At 41.9% G+C, this 21,879-nt stretch overlaps 3 protein-coding genes across 7 annotated transcripts; 2 read left to right on the top strand and 1 right to left on the bottom strand.

The window, feature by feature from the left end:
• On the top strand, positions 1-6,609 carry LOC143905628 (ras-like GTP-binding protein RhoL). Its single transcript, XM_077421163.1, has 7 exons — positions 1-136; positions 213-357; positions 418-825; positions 4,885-5,014; positions 5,228-5,342; positions 5,478-5,595; positions 5,842-6,609. The coding sequence occupies exons 4-7, from the start codon at positions 4,896-4,898 to the stop codon at positions 6,042-6,044; spliced, it is 555 nt and encodes a 184-aa protein (XP_077277289.1). The 5' UTR covers positions 1-136; positions 213-357; positions 418-825; positions 4,885-4,895; the 3' UTR covers positions 6,045-6,609.
• On the bottom strand, positions 6,402-15,841 carry Mfe2 (peroxisomal multifunctional enzyme type 2). 4 transcript variants are annotated; one of them, XM_077420979.1, is made up of 17 exons: positions 15,823-15,841; positions 12,710-12,824; positions 12,396-12,533; positions 11,955-12,107; positions 11,573-11,845; positions 11,203-11,319; positions 10,935-11,065; positions 10,812-10,874; positions 10,682-10,742; positions 10,445-10,608; positions 10,224-10,347; positions 9,809-9,984; positions 9,209-9,385; positions 7,718-7,835; positions 7,165-7,362; positions 6,902-6,999; positions 6,402-6,831 (listed from the first exon to the last, which is right to left on the bottom strand). In XM_077420979.1, the coding sequence occupies exons 2-17, from the start codon at positions 12,762-12,764 to the stop codon at positions 6,712-6,714; spliced, it is 2,166 nt and encodes a 721-aa protein (XP_077277105.1). In that variant the 5' UTR covers positions 12,765-12,824; positions 15,823-15,841; the 3' UTR covers positions 6,402-6,711. The 4 variants fall into 4 exon arrangements, with proteins under 4 accessions (XP_077277105.1, XP_077277097.1, XP_077277112.1 ...); XM_077420971.1 differs by lacking the exon at positions 15,823-15,841 and having other exon boundaries at positions 12,710-12,937; XM_077420986.1 differs by lacking the exons at positions 9,209-9,385; positions 9,809-9,984; positions 10,224-10,347; ... (8 more) ...; positions 12,710-12,824; positions 15,823-15,841 and adding exons at positions 8,220-8,290; positions 8,436-8,514.
• Med26 (mediator complex subunit 26) lies at positions 15,550-21,702 on the top strand. 2 transcript variants are annotated; one of them, XM_077420997.1, is made up of 4 exons: positions 15,550-15,859; positions 16,907-16,981; positions 17,526-17,795; positions 17,978-21,702. In XM_077420997.1, exons 1-4 carry the CDS (start codon positions 15,782-15,784, stop codon positions 19,298-19,300), a joined length of 1,746 nt encoding a protein of 581 aa, XP_077277123.1. In that variant the 5' UTR covers positions 15,550-15,781; the 3' UTR covers positions 19,301-21,702. The 2 variants fall into 2 exon arrangements, with proteins under 2 accessions (XP_077277123.1, XP_077277131.1); XM_077421005.1 differs by lacking the exon at positions 15,550-15,859 and adding an exon at positions 16,032-16,351.
• The last annotated feature ends 177 nt before the right edge of the window (positions 21,703-21,879 follow it).

Here is a 21,879-nt window from a genome sequence, read left to right as displayed (position 1 = left end):
CATTCAGATGCGCGCATTTATTTGGGCTCAAAAGTTATATACGAGCGCAAGGGATTAAGCCGCACGCAACGGAGGTGATCATTTCTGATGTGAAATTAATAAGTAATCGCGCGGGAACCTGATGTGCGCGCAATAAGTAAAGTCTAATTTATATTTAAATATAATTTATTGTATTTCTTTTATTAATTTTCATCTTTCCTCTCTTGCCTTAGCAACTTTAGCAACTTGCGCGAGACTTATCGGTTACAATCTTACAATTAAACACAGTGAACGTAACAATACGGAATACAGGGAACGGACCATTATAACTCTTTATCTCCGGTACGGTTATAATTGCTTCGGTATAAATTAAGGAAGGTGAGTGAGAGCGGGCGATCGACTTGATCTCGATAGATAAATCGTGCGTCGACGTTTCAGATTTCAGGCTGCGTCCCGCTTCCGTCATCGTCAGAGCAGATGAGAGACGTACTCCACGCTCCACGTCAGCTGATTTTCCATATGCGGCAACTGGGCGTCCTGGGCGACTGTCGGACTGTCACCGCTCGGTCTCACCAGTGTCACCGGCCGCGAGCCGCAACGCAACACGAGCGTTTCTGCTCCCGCTGTTTCCGCAGTCCTCGAACGGCCGTTGCGACGCGCGACACGCGTCATCCGTCTTCTTTCCTCTGGGTACTTCGGTGGCTCCAGGCTCGGTATTCCGTATCGCGACGTTGCGACGTCGCTGACGTTTTGTGCGAGAGGTGGCTCGGCGAATCTACGAATGTGCGAAATGTTCTCGATGCCGCCGCTTAACGCGCGTTTTCTTCTCGCGTGACGTATCTCACGGTGAGTAATTCGACGTATCGTCAGTTCGAATCATCAGTCTGTCACGGGACGGGAAGCGAAATTTATTTCGAAATTATGTCACGTATGATAAATGCGGAAATAAATCGGGAGTTCTCTCGAGATAGATAAGCGTGTCTAACCGATTCGTTAACTTTAAACGCTCGTTTAGGCTAAATTTTATCTCACAAAAATAGGTAATGAAAATAATTGGCCGGATGTGTGCTTGAAACAATAGAAAGAAATCGTTATATATCGGTGTCGCAATCGATATTTTTATTTCGACGTATTATCAATTTTAGTATCTCGCTTCTCATTTATCAATCGTGCCCTTTTAGTTAAGTAGATTATACGACGTTTAATGATTTTTGGAAAGTACGCGACGTTTAATCATTTCTTTTTATTACGTTTCAAAATTTTATTGTTCACCAACGATTTTGCTCCCGACGCGGTTAAACGAAATCAGTATGGAAAACGTGATGAGATTTAAAGGAGAAAGTTGTTATCTATTCCGAATTTAGTTTAGATGGATCGACGTAATGCTAAATAATATGTACGAAAGTCCATAAAATACGTCGAGTCAGCGAGAAGGTACGATTAGGCCCAGCTCGCTCTCTTGTGTAATCTATTCTTTAATTATCTTATCTCTTTATCGCACCTTTGATGACTTCCAACGTCTTGCCGTCTTACCGTTCCGAGTGACGGTCACGTGCGAATTATGCCGATTTCGCGTAAATACGAGCAATGAAACGCGAAAAAGAATGCCGTAGAAACTTATTTTGCATTTTATCGCGATGCGTGCTATCGGACGAGATATAATCTTTTCTCTCTTTTTTTAATCCGTTTTTTACTCCATCTCCCGTTTGTTCGCTCGCGTGACGTCACATGAGTTAAACAGATCTGTGACAATCTATTAATTTCTCGAGAGAATTTCTTTTTAATACCAAAAAAACCCAAGTGCACGGGAAAAATGGTTTTGCTCAAGTATAACAAAAATTAAGCCAGATATAAATCTGAAAATAATTACGTTGGCTCATCAAAATAATTGTGTAGAGCGCTCGAGCGTGACGATAATACTACTAAAAGTTTTGACATTCTGGCAACCTGGAACGTCTAATATAATTACTTATACTTACGATTAGATGTTATTTATTTAAACACGTATTCAAATTATTTTAATGATCTAACATAATTATTTTCAAATCTGCAGCTGGCTTAATTTTTAGATACTCCAGCGAAACCGTTCTTTCTGTGCAATAATTTTTAATTCGCTCTACGAATGCCCCTCTCGCATTCTTCGATCGTGGAAAGAACTTTAGTAGAGATAAGTTTTCCAGAATTCCGCGTGAAATAGGACAACGAACTGATAAACAACCGCGTAGAGCTGACTCCTGACTTCCATATCCTGTCGGGTGAAGGATGCGATGTGACAATCGCATTGATTACGGCGCTCCGTCTCCCCAAGCCGCTTCTCTCCAAGATATTTTTTTCTTTTTCGAGAAAAAGATGAAACATAAAGAATAATAAATTTTCTTATATTTGTCCATGCGAGAGAAATTATACGCGACTTATTCAAAAGTGTTTATCGCGGAATATGGAAACACGAATTTTTTATGAAATTATTCTTCGAATCCTGCTAATCGATCGCTGCTACGTACAAAATTTATTATATACATTTATCTATTTTTTCACGAATGGTGGAATCTAAATTTTATATCGTGATACGAACGCGTAAATAATTTATGTAATGTTATATGCGTGTCCACAGTTTTTTTTATCGAGTTCCATCTCCGTATCGATATCTTCCCCTTCGCACAAATTTGTGCCGGTCTAAGGCCTCGCAACTCCGCGCACACGCATCGACGTTCGTATGTGAAACGCTTCGTTGCGTTCGTTATATACACGCCTTCGATCGATCGCGCACGTTATTTAGGTTTGACACATGTGGCGATGTAAGGACAGCAAAAAAAGATAAACAACAGCAAAGAATGTGAATGCCACGACGCGACTCCTCTCGCATTTTAACTTTCATATTTCTTTTAACGCGCGATATATCCGATATAATCAATGGGGTTTATATAGTATATAAGTTCAACTTTTAAAGATGTTTAGAAAGATTATATTAAAAAGTAACGATGTCATATTATTAATTCTACTTTCCTTTTTTAGTAAACACAGATTTGGAGCACGTTTGGCGGGGAAAAAGAAGATAAATGAATTTTCTCCGTTCCTCACGGCCGACACGCGAACTTAAATTGTCGCGAGAGTATATTGACCTCGGTGTCATCAGGGCGGGTCTTAACACAAATTAGGAAACATGACTCCGGCTCGCACGCGTGTTTTAATTAAGCAATTGCCATATCCCACAACGTAATGAGTCAGACAGCGGATACCTTCACTTTCGTCAATATTTATTCAGCAATCATAATCTAGAAAACTACTTACAGTTCAAAAAAGCTGTCCATTATTTAGCCAGATTAGATTACTCTTTATCGAAATGAATCTAATAAATTATTGACAATTTTGGGATTATACTTACATGAAAACGTTACGTGGAACGGTAAAAAATTTAGCCTTGTTTCCTTGCCTGCGATTGATGTAATAATACAAAAAGTAATACAAAATACCGATGCGTGTATAATATATGTGATGTATATATAATTGAATAAAATATCAAGATTATCTACGATGATATAATACGAAGTTTACATTTAATATCAACAATAAGAGACTAAGTTTATTACATTTAGCGCAAGGTATAGCCGTATTGAGATCGCAGATAAATGCATGTATATTCATATATATAGATACGTCTTACTGTGTAGCTGTGTAAGCCATAGTTTTCGGATAAATCTATTCATACGCGAATGGACCGCGATAATGATTATCGCGACATACTATTCATCCTTGCCGTTGCTATTCAGGCAGATCGTGGGTTAGCTGGAGAGTCGACCGGACGGCGCGTTGATAATGACCATACTTGATAAGAAATACCCAGCAAGTTCCGCTAACCCGACGTACGCGAAGAACCCTCGATCACTCACGAATGAATACACGCGTCTTACTGAAAGGGACGTTTGCTGAGTTCTGGCTTATCAATTCACTTAAAAAAGAAGAATAAATCTAAAGGCATGGAATCGAGATGAGAGGCAAAACCTGATTGATTCGTTTTGAAAACGAGGCACTTTGAGATTTTAAATTTCCTTCATTCGCTCGATTGAAAGGATTGTCCTGAGTGCTGACAACCTTGTGAAAATCCTTCCCGTTAAATAAAATATTTTGTTATTCACATATGTTATTCCAAAGACCTGCGGAAAGATGATCTTGATACGTCATCTTTTTGCGTTTGATGAGACCTGCATGTGATAATTTAGTCATGCGTACACACAAACACACACACACACACACACACACAAAATACTGGGAATTTAGCTTGTATTTAGTTATTTGTACAGTGTAACAGTTTTTAAGATCGATTTTATAATTCTATAAATAAGAATCACATCTGATTGATTGTTGACAAAACAGCATTTGATTAAAAAATGTGGATCTCTTGTTACCTGGAGTTTTTATGATAAATTAACACTTGATAGAATTGAAAAAGGTCACTTGTCCAAATCTTTTTTTAGATTATCACACGCACAAAAACACGATATAAAAATATAGAGAACTATGAGATGGTACAATCGTTAATTTAACAGTGATAAGAATACCGTCTCGTGTTGCATTGATATGCGATACGTATGACTTAGGGATAGCCTTGGTGCCGTACAGTGGCCGGATGCGCCTGTTGCTTTCTTTTCAGTTTAAGGAGTGACGGAATCGCTGCATCGAGCAGTCCCTTAAACAGAAGACAAAAATGGAGCTCTACTGAAAAAAAAAACTTATTTCAATTCTTTTTTCTCTTTTTTAAGTCGATATGAAAGAAATGCGAATAAAAAAAGTGGATACGTCAAGATTATGAAATACTGAATTTCGATAAGAGATCGGCAATCTCTAAACAACGCTGACGTGAGCTTTTGAAGTATGTAATTAATATGCTTTTATATATATTTTTTATAGAGGAAACGAAGATGACGTCTCGAAACAGGCCGATTAAAATTACAACCGTTGGCGATGGCATGGTTGGGAAAACGTGTATGCTCATCACGTACACGAAGAAGGAATTCCCAACGGAATATGTACCTACTGTGTAAGCATTATTGTAACGTAATGCATATAGCATTATAGTTAAGAGCAACACTTCGCTAATAGAATATTGTAGATTTGTTTACTAATATAATTATGCTTTTTCATCTCATCTCACTATTTGTTATATTAAAAACTGTTAAAGTTTTCACAAAATATTTGTTGAACGTAACTGTAATCTGTTATCTCATTTATTCGGCCATAACTTTACTTGCAGTTTCGATAACTACGTTGACAGCATATACGTGGGTGGACAGCAATTCGAAATGACATTGTGGGATACGGCTGGTCAAGAAGATTACGAGAGGCTTAGGCCGCTATCGTATCCAAATGTATGTGACATTGTGACAACCCGTCTACTTCCAATGACAAAATCGATTTACTCATCTTCAATGTTTTCAACAAAATGTATCTTCAAATATTCGTGTATATACATCAGTCTTGTATACATTCTTCTTTGCTCGCAGACTGACTGCTTCCTGGTCTGTTTCTCCATAAGCGCCCGTAGTTCATTCGAAAACGTAGCGAGTAAATGGCACCCAGAGATCAAAGCGCATTGTCCCAATGTGCCGATTGTACTCGTAGGTAAACGCATACATTTTATACATTAAACTAAAATGAAAGATTTCTTATGTGAAATAATTATATAAAAAAATATAAATATGAAATGCTTGCGAGAGTATTTTTCTTTTTGATTACAATTAATCTTTTTACGTACTTTCTGATTATTTTCTACATATATCTTTCAATTTTTTTTATATATAAATATTTCAAAGATACTGATCTTATCACATTTCCCTCGTAAACACGAATAATGTTTTTTTACGTTAGGTACCAAGGCAGATCTTAGAAATCAAGAAGCTATGGATATTATCAGTCCGCGAGATTGCAACAAAATGAGAAAAAAGATCAAGTCGGTCAAGTACGTCGAATGTTCTGCAATAAAACAGGAAGGTCTCGAAGAGGTTTTTATGGAAGCTATTAGAGCTGTATTGAAAAAACCGCCATCGAGAAAGCTCTGCTGCATCCTTTGAAACTAATGCATTTAGTTTGGAGAACGCAGATCGGCGGATCATAATTATTAAGACCAATGTTAAACCAAAGATTTTCTTCGCATCTTTTGTCCATGTGCTTCTTTCTTGTACATTTTGCCCTTAACAATATTCCTAAGATAAACTTTACTTTCCTTTTGTATAGACCAGAATTATTTTGCGTCGTGTAAATACATATATGTGCTAAATCTTTATACACACACATATATATATATATATATATTTCTAATATAAATCTTTACATCTATATATCTAAAAAATGGAACTTACATTTCTTTTAATTCGAACGAATAGAATACATTTTATACGCTTAATCATAAATTTTTACGGATTACAACATTCTTCAATCAATAACTTTATTATAAATGTATTACAATACAGATATATAAAATCAATTAAGATTTTCCCCAAACAGTAACAAATTCCTTATAAAACAAATGCCTTTTTATTAGAACAAACAATAACAATAACAATATATATATATATATATATATATATATATATATATATATATATATACGAATATGTATATATCCCCAGCCTATAATACTTCCAGTTAGGTTTCATGTAATTTCGTAATTTATTGCGCTCTTTAATTACGCAAATTATGTTATTTGCTTAGAAGAATCATGATAACAATATAAACAAATCACAACTTTGCTTTAGAAGTTTCCATAAGACTCTTAAGTTTTTGCGTGAGCATAATATTCCCGGTTATTTTTAATTTCCCACGCATAAATGCCAACTGCGGATTCAATTTTCCCAGTGCCTGCAACAATCACGATATTATTTATAAGAAAAAGAAATAATATGTTTTTGCGTTTGCAGAGCTAACTTACGATTTCAACCATATCTTTATCTTCCACAGTTAGCGTCGCGTCTGCTTTCCCAGATTTAGGCTTTCCCTTATGCACTTCACCGTTCTTCAAATCGAGAGCTGTAAAAAAAAGCAAAAATTACTTACGTAGGATGCAGGAATCGTGTTATTATCTTAAATGATATTGAACATCACCATTTCTTTTATTCCCATAATTCAAAATACGTGCAGCTTAAATATCGCCGTTCCTTAGATACTTTATTAGAATTTTCTGAAGTTACTTACTCCATTCTGATAATTGTTTCCCGTCGATGGTAATATTGTAAAGAAAGACTGCATTAACTTTCTTAGCTTGATCTTGATTCTGTTTCACTTGTTCGCTGATAGCTGCAAATATAGCATCGCTCTGCAGATCTGTCTTTCCGGAACACGGATTTGCTCGCGGCACTCCCATTTTGACTTCCAATAGATCAATGTAAGCGCCTGCAAAGTAAAATTATCTGTTTTCTTCTCACTACTTACAAAATAAAGATAGAAATACTGAAATATAATGAATAAAATAATATTTTACATATATTATAATTTTACCTGATCATATACACATAAGTGATTATTTGAAGATAAGATAATCTAAAGATATTCACTAACAATAAGTCTTGAAATTTAAAAAAATATATTCAAATTATACGCGCTTCTCAAACGAACGTTTATTATATCTTAACGTGCTGATAATGAACTGACAATGTAACTGTTTAAGACAGATAATAATTAGTTTATCCTGTACAATAAAAAAATCACACTTTCGTACAAATAAATAAATTCTGTGACGACGACTAACCTGTAACAACCGGTTTTTCAGTCCCGAGGACAAATGTTTGGAAGTGTATTCTGTTACCGTTGCGCCACATATCAGTACGTAGGGTCTGACCTGGTAAAACCGGCTTTGCAAATCTCACCTATAATTTTTAATTAACATTAAATGAAGATGTCAAGTCTGCGTAGAATATCACTAAAAACCCTCTTTATCACAAATAAAATTGTGTAAATGGAAATCGAAGCTGATAACATGGATGTCCCAAGATAAGCAACCAAGATAAGCAACGTATATAAAATGGACAGTCATGGTCATTGGTCAAGATAAAAAAAAGTTGACTCCACGATGCCAGAAATCTCTCCGAGATCTCGGACGAAAAGAAGCAATTAACCAATCGCAATTTTGGTCAATTGCCGAATTGTTGAAATGTGATTGGTCAATTTTTTCTCCGTCCGAGATCTCTCGGAGCGACTTCTACTATCGTGAACATAATAAGGCTTTAGTTTAGATTAGTTCACGAATTTACCAAGTTTCACTGCATTCGTCGTCGCGTTAGTGGATTAAATTAAACAAAAAATTATTTTGCTATGGATTTTGCTGTAACAAAAAAAATTTTTAATATCAAAAGTTTTTTCCTAGAAATCACAAGTATATATCTCTCTTATTCGTTATTATGTTTACTGTCATATTATATGTTATATACATATTTTTACTTTCTGATGAAAAATACTCAATAAATTACCTAAATTTAATCAATTACGCTGACTTGCGTTGATGCGACTGTACAAACGCCTCTCGGCTAAGACGTGTTCACTACTGAATGCCGTATCACGCTGTGCATACTGTTTGCGTTTTGTGTGCTACTTATAACTATATCGTTCTCTTGCGCAGACCATGAGTGCGCAACTTGTATACATTACTATGATAATTAAGTTACGGATAACAAAAGTTCAAGAGATTTTTTTATATATAACGACTTGTTAAATAAAGTTTCTATTAATATTGAATTTCGTCTTTATGCGTGTCAAAATGTCGAAATAATGAAAAACATGGTTTTTGTTTTCTAAACATTTCTAAAACGAGAATATGAGTTTTCGAGATAGAAATCCAGTTTATGATAATACTTCTGCAAAAAAAATATAAATCTTACAAAGACTTATTTTAAACACTGTTAATTTCAGTATTGTTTAGAACAGTACTGAACAGTAAAACAATATATTTTTATCATACTATAGAGAATAACTCTTCATTAATTCGAGATTTTCGACGTAACGATATCTATATTTTTTTTCATGGCTTCAAATTTAAATTTCAAATTAATCGATTTGGACATTTTGGACGAAATGACATTTACAGAGGAAAAATGCAAAATATTTTTATACAAGCGTACGGCACGTTTATCTTTTTTAAATTTAGACAAATACCATATTACTTTTACGATAAACGTGCAGTTTTAAACTATTTTTAGTTCACCTTGAAATTTTGTGAATATCATTTTCTTAATGACTATTGTACCTTAATGGATTTAAATAAACGTGGATCTCCAGCAGCATACGTCTGAAGAACGTGACGGGTAGAGAATCCCAAGGAGCACAGTCCATGCAGTATCGGCCTTTCGAATCCCGCCATCGCGGCGACATTAGGATCAATATGCAAAGGATTAAGATCTCCACTCAATCTGTACAAAGCAGCCTGTAAAGACGATACAAAAGTTGTCGTACATGTAATTTAACGTATACAAAGTAAAACATATTTAAAACAAAACACTTAAATCTTTTCGTTACATTTATGTAAATGCACAAAAAACTAAAAATAAAATTGCTTAATTTTAAAAGTAGACTAGTGAAAAATTTGCTGAAATAACATTAAGTTTTCGTAGAGAAAAAAAAATCGTAATAATGAGTAGGTATTCTTTGGGAGTAGATATATCCCTTTCTCGGGATATATGTACCCCCTTCGCGGTGTATCTTTTAGGGCCCGAACGGACGAGCGACTTCGTATAGCGCTTCTCCGTAGCGCCGCAAAGTGTCTCGTCTGTTCGGGCTCTTAGAACGTAAATACTAGTTTCGATGCAATATACCTAACACGTTATACTCTTCCCTCTTTCTTTTTTACCTGGTCAACACTAGTCTGTTGCGTAACTGTTACATCTGGATTTCGAGTGGGAGGATTAACGATTGGAATGGTAAACGTCGATGTTTGTTTTCCTTTAAAACCACCTATGCCAACGATAAATATAGATATCTGGCCGGTCGATAGCTTCTCTTCATTTGCCACATCGTAGGTATCGTCTAGAGAAACATGAAACGTTACACGTAGCATTTATGTAGACTAAACATACGCGTTACTGCAAATATTTTTCGTTATTTATACACATCCAAATTACAAATATTTTACTAATGAGATTAATCATTAATATTGTATTCGTATTCGTACCATAAACGATACTCAGTGATGAATATGTACATAAATCAGAATCATTACAATCCAATCGCGTATCTCATATACGTAGACTGCAAAATTTACATACGTTGAACTAAAACAACGGCGCCTTTTTCTTTATCCAAAACATCCTGAATTTTAAAGCGTGTCTCCACCGTAGCTTCCGTAGGTAATTGTTTGAAAACTTCTAGATATTGCTCGCCATGAAGTATCTGCAAATGTCAATGTAACATAAGGTACTGGTAAACATGTAAATATGGAAACGTTAAATAAAGTGATACAAAGGTTGAAAAAAGTCTTCATTCATACTTGTGTTGGATTAACTTGCGTAAATGGAAGAGCATCTTGCAAGATAGACGAGTTCGCGCATCCTACAGGACCAAACAAAACGTAGAAAGTAGGTAAAACGGCAAACTCATCGGCATTCTCATACAAATAACGAATATCAGTCGGTTCCTGAACCGTAGCTCCAACTGAAATACAAAATCTGATAAGTTTACGATAAATTAATACGAATCTATTATGTATTCAGTCTACTTAACGTACCTCCGAGCGCGTACAGTATAATATCGCGATTATTATACGTGCTCCTCATGACATGGTCTACCTGTGGACAATGGAAATGATAAGAATAAAAAGTTGTATAATCAAAAAAGATTTGCAGACCGTAACTTACTTCCTTCGAAGGAGCACCACTCTTCACGTTCTCAAGAATGCCTAACAGTTCTCCCGTCGCTTCCTAAATAGAGATCGCAAGATAAGAAATCGTCTAAATGTACACAGGTATACGTTCTCTTACCTGGATCGACGCGAGTCGCTTTGCCGATGTCACGTCTATTACTTTCGACCAATTTTCTCGTACATTTTCCGGCGTAAGATCGTCCGATAAATTTTGCCGCAAAACGCAACCCGAAGAACGAATTACGTGACCTAAATGTGACAAATTCAAACATGTCGCGCTGATTCCAATAAAAAAATTAAAAGTAAAAATAAATAAATACACATTATTAATAAAAAGCTTCATAAACGATTATTCGTTAATAAAGGAGGTAATACGCGACACTCACATTTGCCAGCCCAACCTAACGCCGCTTCAATTATCGAACCATTTTCCGTGCAATCTTCGTGACACAACCAAAAGACAACAGGTGCTATCAATTCAGGCTTCAACTGCTCAAAGAAATCTGCGAAACGTCACGTAGTTTTCCAGTTTACTCCTTTTAGCAAAACACGTTTGTAGGTGCGCGTATCAGGTTTCGCGAAAAATTTTTATGCGATTTTTTTCATCGAATACAACGTAGCAAAATATTTTGTAACAATTTTACTTATCAATCTCTTAAATATCAAAACTTGAGTATTACAACCAATAAGATTTAAGGCATAAAATGTCATAGGCCTACAGAAGGATTACTAGAAAAATACACATTGACGACTCACCCGGTGGAATAATATCTTCCGTTAAACGTGAGCCAGCTGTGGGTACTATAACGTTGGTGTAGATATTCTTCCTTTCGCCTTCAATGGCCAACGTGTTGGCCAATCCTACGAGACCCAGTTTTGCCGAGCTGTAATTGGATTGACCAAAGTTTCCATACACACCGCTGTTGCTCGATGTAAAAATTACACGGCCGTAATTCTGCTCGACAAAGTACGGCCACGCCGCTCGCGTCGTTTTCATCGCACCTTTCAGATGGACGTCGTGTACGATGTCTGAAAGCAACGCGTGGACATAGAGTACAGATTCGTACAAGACGTTCTAAAAATTGCGGTAGAAACAAGGAACGTAATTAATATTACATTTTATCTCCCGTACACATACCCCATTGAGCATCCGTCATCTTTGCAAACGACACGTCCCGCAGGATACCGGCATTATTGACGACCACGTCAACACGGCCAAATGCGTCGATCGCAGTCTTAATAATTTTTGCACCGTCCAACACGGAATCGTAATTCGCGACAGCTTTGCCTCCTAAAAAATTATTATCGTTTGCTCATTATTTTACTACTCTCAACGTAACGTATAATATAGAGCTAAGTAAATATAAAATGCAAATTTTAAATATAATGCGAAGACGAGAAGAAATCGTACAGAGCGCTATTTGAAATATATTACATTAATAAAAAGTTCAGATTTCAGAAATACACTAAAACGTTACGTGAAAAATTGTTTACATTTTCTAAAAATTTTGCACCAAAATTATACAAGTTTTGTATCATTAATTAAGGAAATTACATAAATCATCTCAAAATACTAAACCATTTCGTCGAATTTCCTGGACCACAGTATCCGCGCTCTTGCCGCTGCGTCCATCGCCATGTCTGTCGCTTCCTAAATCATTTACAACAACGCTAGCACCCCTGGATGCAAACAGCAACGCATAGGCACGTCCCAACCCTAGAAATTATACGCACATCGCGTATTATCTCAATACACACGAATTATATGTATCAAGATCACGCACATCGCGTATTATCCTAACGGTACGCGCGTAAAAGCCGAATACATAATAGTCGAGTAGATTTTGTGCAGACTGTGCATTACTTTCGTATCGTAATTAAATATTTATCTACCTGCGCCTGCTCCCGTCACCACAACCACTCGGCCGACGAAGCGTATTTCTCGCATCTTTCAAACTTTTGCAGCGATTCGTAAGCCACGGGTCAACTTTCACGCTTCCAATCGTCTCTACAAATGAGAAAAATGACCCGTGCCGTAATGACGAAGCAGAATTAAATCATTGTAAATCACATTCGCGTTTAAAGTCCACCGTGTAATCTCATTAATGGCACACGCACGCACGGGCGCACGCACACGCACACGCACACGTGAAGCTTCACGTATACATTTATCGTCACTAGTGGAAAATTTGAATGTAACTATCTCTTTTTATTCAACACCAATAGAAAGAGATAGTTATATAAAACTTTTCACTTTTCACGTTTCCGCCCTAGGGGAAAAAATATGATCGACCCCTAGACCATACCGTATAGGGTCCGTTCCGTTTCACGCGTATGCGCGCATTTATCTATAGCATACGTTACGTTTACCATAGACAATGCGCGCATCACGCGTGAAACGGAACGGACCCATAGAGGCAGGAGCCAATAGAAATATAAGGAAGAAGAAGAAGAATACCCCTAGACCATAGGCGCCATCGATCGAGTCGATCAAAACGGAGCGGAGGTTCATATACGGAATCTACAATAGGCGATTTTTGCCGATCGTTCGGTACGGTTTGGTACCTATACCAAAGAATCGCTATCAAGGTCATTTTTTTTACGACTTATGACTCGCATCGCGGACCCCGGTTTACACACTCGTCTTTGCCGACGGAGTTGAACCTCGGTTCTCGCTCGATGAGTTTCGGAATCGCGATACGCGCGCGCCGCATTGATTCTCGCAACGCTATTCGTCGCTACTCGGCTACTCGTCCCGTCCGAACAACGTCCTCAATCCTCATTCCTCATCCGACTGTCCGGACGGAACGCAGACTGGAACGGATTTTGTTCGATGGATTTGGGAACGCGCCGCAATCGTAGACCGATCGACCGAACGGTCCAAGCTGCGACGCAGCGAGAATTTTGCAAAAGAATACGAATTCATCGACAATGAATCACACGGATGGTCGACGAAACCGCGAATGACCGCGAACGCGAACGTTCGCACCGCGCACGTGTCCGCTCTCGCACGCTCTCGGGCTTTCCCTGCTTATCCGCTGTGCCACGATGCACATGACCCCTTTCTCCCTCCCATCTGACGCACGACGAGCGACGAGCGACGAGCGACGAGGAGTCGCGACGTCGCGAGCGTCGAGCACTTTATTACTTCCACCTTCCATCTTTTTCCCGTTCGGGGGATTTCCGTTTTCCGTCCTCCGAACTCCGAGGGACGCCAATGCCAATGTCGCGCCAGCATGCACTAGCATCGCGATGTATTTATCCGTTTGCCTCACCTAGATAGCAGTGAGGCGGTAGGGTAGGGATGATGGAACACGGAACCGAGAACCGAGTTTCGATCGCGACGACGATAGAGACGGAAACCGGGACGCGAAGCAAAGTCTTCGTCTACCATTCAACGCTGTCCAGCACGCACACAGCACACATTTCTAGATTTCTACGCCTATGTATGACCCCGATGTAGAGCGTAGAGCCTCATCGTGATAGATACGTACGAGATGGGAGAGGAGCAGAGGAGGAGTCTCGCTCGGATATAGGGTGAGACGGTGAGACTCTCGAAATTGTCACCTTGATCGCGTCAATATTACCTATGCCCTATGCCATCTTTTTATCTATCGAGAGAAACGGGTCGCGCTGGTCGCGCAGACCGCGGAGGCGGAGTACCGCACAAGGCACAAGGCACAAGTGCGGAGCAGAAGTCGCGTCATTTCGAAAGCGGATACTTGCGTCACGATAAACGCCGACTATCGACATCGACGTAAGACGTAACTCCCAACGACGCGCGACGCTTGTACGGAAGTATTAAAGCGATCGTCGAAAAAGCGAGCACTTTGCTAAACCGACATCTCTGCGCAGGATGTCCAAAAAGATCGATTTCTCCAAATAGCTTCACCCGAAAAACTCCATCCGGATTCCGGAATAAAGTTACGTCGACTATAGGACGATATTCGCGCATGGAGATGATGGAATTTTTGCACACTCGAGCCGTTTTTCTCTCTCTCTCTCTCTACAGAGGAATAGGAAAATATCGACGCAAGTCAGGCTGGCAATTTCGAACGCCTTACGCCTTACCCCGTGGCCGTGGCCAGTATCGCCTGTATCGCCGCGATATCGGTCGGTTCATCGGCGTGAACGTTGGTGGGCCGCGATTTCGAGGAGGCAACGGAGGCACAACGTTTCTCATCGACATCGCGACATCGGGATACGACGAGTCATCACCACCCTTGGCATTGCAACGCGCAACCGTATTACCGCGCGATATACCCTCGGGATATCGGGTTTAATCGTTCGACGCTCAGATCCGTACGATCTCCGTTAATCGACACGAAGGGTACACGTATGTACGGTCGGGCCGCAGTCGCGTTTGATATCGGACAAGTAGACCCGGGTGGCGCTATGCGCGACCAGGTCGAAATTTTCAACGTAATTTATTCGAATCGTCGCCGGTCGCCGACCGCCACCCGCCGCTCTACGTGATTCACGATCCACCCGACCCGTTCGTTTCGCGCCAGTGGAACGTGGTTGCGTCGAGAGCCGGTCGAGCGTCGCTCGCGACGCGAGCCGATGGTCGCGAACAGCGCCAAGCGCACCGAGTGGCACCGAGTGCGAACTGACTAACTGACGTCGCGCGATACTCGCGATTCGCGATTCGCGAACGGCGCGCGGCGCGGCGCGGCGCTCGGCCAGACTCGGGCGTCTCCGGGCGGCCACTCGCGTCGCTAGTGGCGCCTCGGCTCGACGGTCGACGGCGGTGGGGGTAGGGACGATGCACGGGCCGCGACTAGGAGGCACTCGGGAGGCAGGGAGGGCATGCGAACGACGGTGGAGCGCACAGTTCGGTAGTCGCCATTGCGAGTCTCCCTCGTGTCTCGCGCATCGCGACCGAATTTTGCGACATACGCGTGGAGCCTGGACTCTATTTTTCGCTTAACCTAATACGCGACATCCCCCCCGTCGCGGGCCCCCATGCGCGATACCCCGATGCAGAGATATTGCAGCGAGCTCACCGAAAAATTGTTGAAATCCCTTGACAAGGAATACAATGTAAGTAAAGGCGGAGTATGGAGCGAGACGCACCGCGCCGTCTCCGTGTCCGTACGCGCAAACGGCTATCGGGCCACTCTCGAGCCCCCGTGCGCCGTGCGCCGTGTTGCTGCCTGTACCAGTGACGTGCGCGAGAGTGCCCGCTAGAGTGACAGCGTGTGCGTCCGTGCGTCCGTGCGCGTTGCTGGCGCGTAGTAGCGCGACGGCCGCGAATGTATGAGTGCCGCCGCGGCCGTCGTCGCCGTCGCGTCGCGCGCCCTACGTATCCCTCGCTCGCTCGCCCGTCGCCGCGCCGCCGCCGCCGAGGGTGGGGGAGAGAAAGAGAGAACGAGCGAGCGGGGGAGGGAAAAGGACGCCGGCAGACTCGGGAGTAACGTAACGTAACGACGACAACGACGTGCGTGCGAGCGCGTTCTCGGCTACCTGGTCACGTAACCTCGATCGAGATGACGCGTCCGATCGCAACTTGGCGAGTCGCGACTTGCGACGGAGGTACCCTTCTCGATCGCCTCGTCGCGAATTCGATCGTTAAAAGTTATACGACGGCACCTCGATGTCGAGGAATTTCCGCCGGACGGGAACGGGAACGGCCATGCTGCCTACGGACTCGATAAACGTGTTCGAGCCTCGAGGATGTCGCGCGAGTCCAGCCGTCCAGCCACCTCGCCGGCACTTCGTTAACTCGGAAAATATTCGCACCCCCGTGATCGAAAAATTCAATCGTTGGTCGAATTTTTTCGCCGATCGACCTACGCGTACGGGTCGCGCGTCTGAATACGTTCTTTGCGAAAATATGTACGTGCGCGCGCGCGCGTGTGCGTGTGCCAGTATATACATGTATATGTTCGTATGTAGAATTACGCATATATATATATATATATATGGTAATTCGTACCAATATTGTACATACGTGTGTACGCGTGTAGAACTTGCCGTGGAATTTTCCCTTCGAAAGTTTCATCTCTCATCCATCAAAATTCACGTATAATTCTCGCGCGCTTGTACGCGAGACAAACATATGTTAAAACGTGCTTATCTTTATTCCAGGTCGTCGATATGCGAGCCGTCGTCGATGTCATTTCGGCACTGGAAAAGACGACAGTTACCAAAGAAGTGTTGGAGGTAACGATCGAATGGATCGTCGTGACAACTTTATAATATACGCGTGTAATTCGTAGCGATATAATTTGCCTTCCTCTCTTATTATTTTACGTCATATATATATATATGTCAATTCGCGCTACGTCATCTTCCCGCTTTGTAATATTAGTTTTATATTATTATTTTTAGCTGAATTTCTCGTACCGTTCGCGTTCATTTATCTTTTTCTCTCTCCACGCGAAATGAAAAGGTGGAAGAGAACAGATCTCGCGTCGATAAATTATAAGAGTATAAGTGCAAATATAAATACAAGAGCTATCATTTTGATACTATTTTGCCTTAGTTTAGTCAGATACCGAACCGAATTAGAAGTAACGTACAACGGTTAACGTATACTTGCGCGTATACACTTGCGCGCACTTTTCAACCGCCGACAACCGTGATACCCGACTATTGTCTTTTAACCGTCAACGTTGCATCGATATTTATCTTCAACGAGAAATTTCTAACGCGCGTTGCAACGACGCGACACGCACGGTGTTATAAACGTAATCTCTTTTGGTAGATCACGAGACTTGGAAAACACATCAACGAGCTTCGTCGAAAGACGAGTAACGAAGCCTTGGCCAAGCGTGCGAAAGATTTGGTACGCCGCTGGCGAGACATGGTTCTACCGACGGTACAGTCTACGCCACAGCCTACCCTGGCTGACGCGGCACCACCGGCTCTCAATGGCGCGAAAGAGGTGGCTTTGAGGACGTTCAAGCCGCAGAGTCCTGCGTTGCGAGGGCTCAAACCTCACAGTCCTTTGTCGAAAGATGCCGCTCCTCTCGGAGTAAGTCTCGCGATCAGTTTTTCACTCTTCGCGCGTTTCAAGCCTATTTGTCGAATAGCCGAAGGAAAGAACGTACTCGAGATTAACGTTCGTTTAAATGAGTCATCGGTTTGATTCCCGCGTACTCCGCGTAGAGTCTAGATTGGTGAGAGAGTAAACGTCGCAACGCGTTGTGATTACAGGTTCTCAGTCCGGCACTGTCGGTGCGCAGCGACCACTCGCGATCTCCTAACGCGTCTTCGAATGACGAGCGGTCGATTACCCTTACGAGCAATCACAGGATAAGTTCCCGCTCGAGGAACGCGTCCCCGGTGCTCGGTACCTCGAATCAGAATCACGTGACGGAAGCGGTGCCGCGTACGCACAGTTCTAACAAGCGACTACGGAAAGAGGAGAGCAGCGAGGACCACGGTCGATACTATCGATCGCCGCGTGGAACCGAGTCGTCGTCGACGATGGAACGAGTCAAGAAGAAACGGTTCAACGGCGAGAACATAAGTGGTAATTTAAATTCGCAAGTGCCTAGCCCCACACCGAAGGAACGAATCTCCGATTGTTTCGCGGAGACCTCCCGCGAGACCGCGAACGAGGAGTCGGGCCCGAAGAAACGCGGCCGTAAAAAGGGCGGTAAATCCGCGAAGCGACAATCGTTTCTGGAGGACAGCGTGAAAGAGAAACTGGCCAGTATCTCGAGGAATCCGAAGCTCAAGACCACGCAGGAGCTCCTGGCCGATCTGCAGGCGCGCGGAACTACGTGTAGTCCCGTCGGCAGCGCCACGGCCCTACCTAGTCAAAGCGTCGCGGAACCGCCCAGCGTGGAAGATGTTCTGCGAGGCAGCAACGGTCAACGGGTGTCCAAGTATCTGCGTTCGAGCCAGAAGAACTCCTCCCAGAGCCTCCTTCGCGGGAGTCTGGGCGGCTCCTCGTCGGAGACGTTCGCTGGCGAAACGCGAAAGGCGGCTCGCGTGAGATCCGCGGAAACGCGTCGCGAGTCCTCGCCCTCGCCCGAGTCGCGTCGAGACGGGCCGCGCGAGGACGATAGGTTATCGGGCAGCACCGAGACGTCGACGTGTCGGTCGCCGTTGCAACGGGATCTCACGGTCGAGGAGATATTGGCCAAGTTACCGCCCTTGGATCCCAGTTCGATAGACTGGGGTGAGAACGATGAACGGAACGACGTCGAATGTTTTCCGCCACCGCGGCGGGACGTTACCGCCGAGGATCTCGAGAGGTTACGCGCGCGGTATGTCGAGGGACTTAACGGCAACTTCCAGCCAAGGCTGTCGACGACGGCGACCGCGCGTTCCGACGGCGACGAGCGCTCGAATAACGCCAGGGACGGAGGGAACCGAGTGTCGTCGGAATTGTCGAACGTGGATAGTGTGAAAAGTGCGCGTAACAACAAAACTGACGATGTGGAATTTCGGGAGTGGCATCAGATGCTAGCGAGGCCCAGTTACCAGGGCGAGATCCTCAACGTAATGCCTTATGTTATTATCGATTAGTGATTTTATCGTCTTATTCTATCATTGTCCTCTGCCTCTCCCCCTCCCCTTCCTCTCCTCTCCTGCCCTTGAGAAAAGAATTGTGAGGCGAATCTACAAAATAATTAAAAGCGTCCACTCGGTTGAGGACGTACCGGCCGGTTGGTTTATTAAAACTAACGATTTCTATCGCGATTTCTGATCGTGCTCTTCATTTCTATTTACGCTGACGCGCGCTACTTCATCGCCATCGCACACATCCTCCTTGTCATCGTCATTCCCATTAACATAGCCGCTGCCTCGCTGATCGTACGTGTACAACCCCGCGCGGCGAATAGCCATCCGTCATCGGTCGTTATCGGCATCTCACGTCGTCATATTATAAGATATTATTATTATTATTATATTATAATATTAATATTATTATTTATATATAATATTAATATTATTCCTTTTTATTATTATTATTAATATTATTGTTATTAGTATTACTATGTCGATTATTAGTACTGTCCCCGCTTCTCTATCCTTCTCCCTCTCATAATTATTGTTATTGCCATCGCCACATTGTCATCCATCATCATCATCATTATTATTATTATTATTATTATTATTATTATCGTTATCAATGTGCTAACGATAAAGAAATTAAGAGACCATTAGAAAAAAGAAATAGAATCAAGGCTAAAACGTGTATGATCATCGGGGCAAGAGCAACCGCGCATGATTGATTTTGTAATCGCACTGTACGCGAAACGAGTTGTTAACTGTGAGACATGAATTACATAGATATGAAAAATAGTGACTGTACCGCGGGATACGCCTGCTGCGACACAAGTACTAAGTACATTATTTTTACACAACAATAAAAATAGGCGTCAATGTGGTTTCCGACTTCTGATTTTTGAGTATTCAAATATATGTGGTCACAATGGGTCGCATCTTTTGCGCGTTAATTGGCGCGAGAACGTTGTTTAGGTACATCTCTTTTTTTCCGTCACACGCCGTGTTCAACCCAGACGTCTAGAGTTAACTCTAAATTCCATCGAGGAAAAAAAAGGGAAAAGAAAATAGACGGACGCAGATAGCACGCAAAGACAGAAATGCAACGAGATTCGAGTAATCGCGCCACGGTCTCTCCAAGAGTCGTTTGTTGCCCTTTAAATATTTTACAAGACTGGGACTCTGTCGCGCGCGACTGTAGAAAGCAAGGCGCGTTCTTCAAGCTACCAATAATAAGTTAGGGGTACACCGGTGCCTTAATTGAGAAAAGCAAGAGAAAAAGAAGAACGAAAAAAGAGAATATATTTAAGCGCGTCAAGAGGTTTTCTACTCAAAATTTGTTTTCGTTTGTGTCGCGCTTTGCGTTGCGTACATTATTATAGACGGCGGGAACGCGGCGCGCGTGCGTACGCGATATCAAGTATGGACGCGACACATGGATTTTCTCGTGGGTGCAATATCAGAATAGATTCAAATCTGATAATATTCGGGATGCGCAACAAAAAGTTGCGGAGAGCTGAGTGACGTATTGATGAAACAAAATTCTGAAACGGATATATATATATATATATATATATATATATATATATATATATATGCGTGCCTGACTTGTCTCCCTCGGAGGCGTGATCCCTGTCGAGCTCAATATTACGATAAGGCATCTCTAGTCGCGAGTAAAGAATCGAGAGAATTGTTTTGTATAGAGTTGCGTTCAATACATTTGTTAAAACTATCCGTCTAACATTTGGGCGAAACGACAAGTCCTTTAATTCTTTAGCCGTCTTTCGTCATTCTCCGTCATCCTTCAAAATCCTTTCGAGATTTTCCCCGCGATCGGAATCGCGACCGAATCGCCTGCCTGGAGAAACGTGCGTATCGTCCAAAAGGCTGTACATAGCGCGCGTAGGTCGAAAGCTACGACGAAAGAAACTGTGTTTATACGAGAGTCATCCGTTATCCGAAAACTATACGAGACGCTTTGGAAGTGGCGCGAGTCGCGACATTCTTCCAACGTTGTTTTATGATAATCCATTCAGTTTCGAAGCTTTTACTTACGACACGAGTCTTGTACATTTCTTGTGTGAAATAAATCAAGTTGAATATACTCTCATCCGTCGAAGGCATCGCTCATCATTATTCGCAGCGTGATCTTGTCGTTGATCCCGCGGACAGTTAAGGCGATACGATACGCGCTTGTCTCCGTTGCGACGAGAACGCGCGAAGAGCGACGTCGACGAAACGAGGAACAACTTGTACTATATAGATCTGGTTTTTCATCTCGGAGGGAATATTTCCTCGCGAAACTTTTTTGGCCTCTCTTTTGTATCGCTGATCGCTGGAAAGATTCGTATAGAACCGGACTTTGCGTCTCGGCTCATAAAAATTTATAATAAAAAAATGAATAAAAATATATGCTATTATACGTAATTTTTTTTTAGGTAGAACACAATCTAGACAGTTTTTACACGCTTCATTTATGCCCGGAATAAATATGTTTCCGTAGCAATAGAACGTCTTATATAACGGAGCCGTTTTTTAGAAACACAAATTAAAGTTTTACATGTAATTTTATTTTATTTGAGCACGTTGTCCTATTT

This window comes from Temnothorax americanus, unplaced genomic scaffold, assembly GCF_048541705.1.
Source record: "Temnothorax americanus isolate GAGA-0224 unplaced genomic scaffold, ASM4854170v1 Scaffold11, whole genome shotgun sequence".
NCBI lineage: Eukaryota > Metazoa > Arthropoda > Insecta > Hymenoptera > Formicidae > Temnothorax > Temnothorax americanus.
Note: the sequence above shows the minus strand (reverse complement) of the source record. Positions and strands in the feature narration are given on the sequence as shown.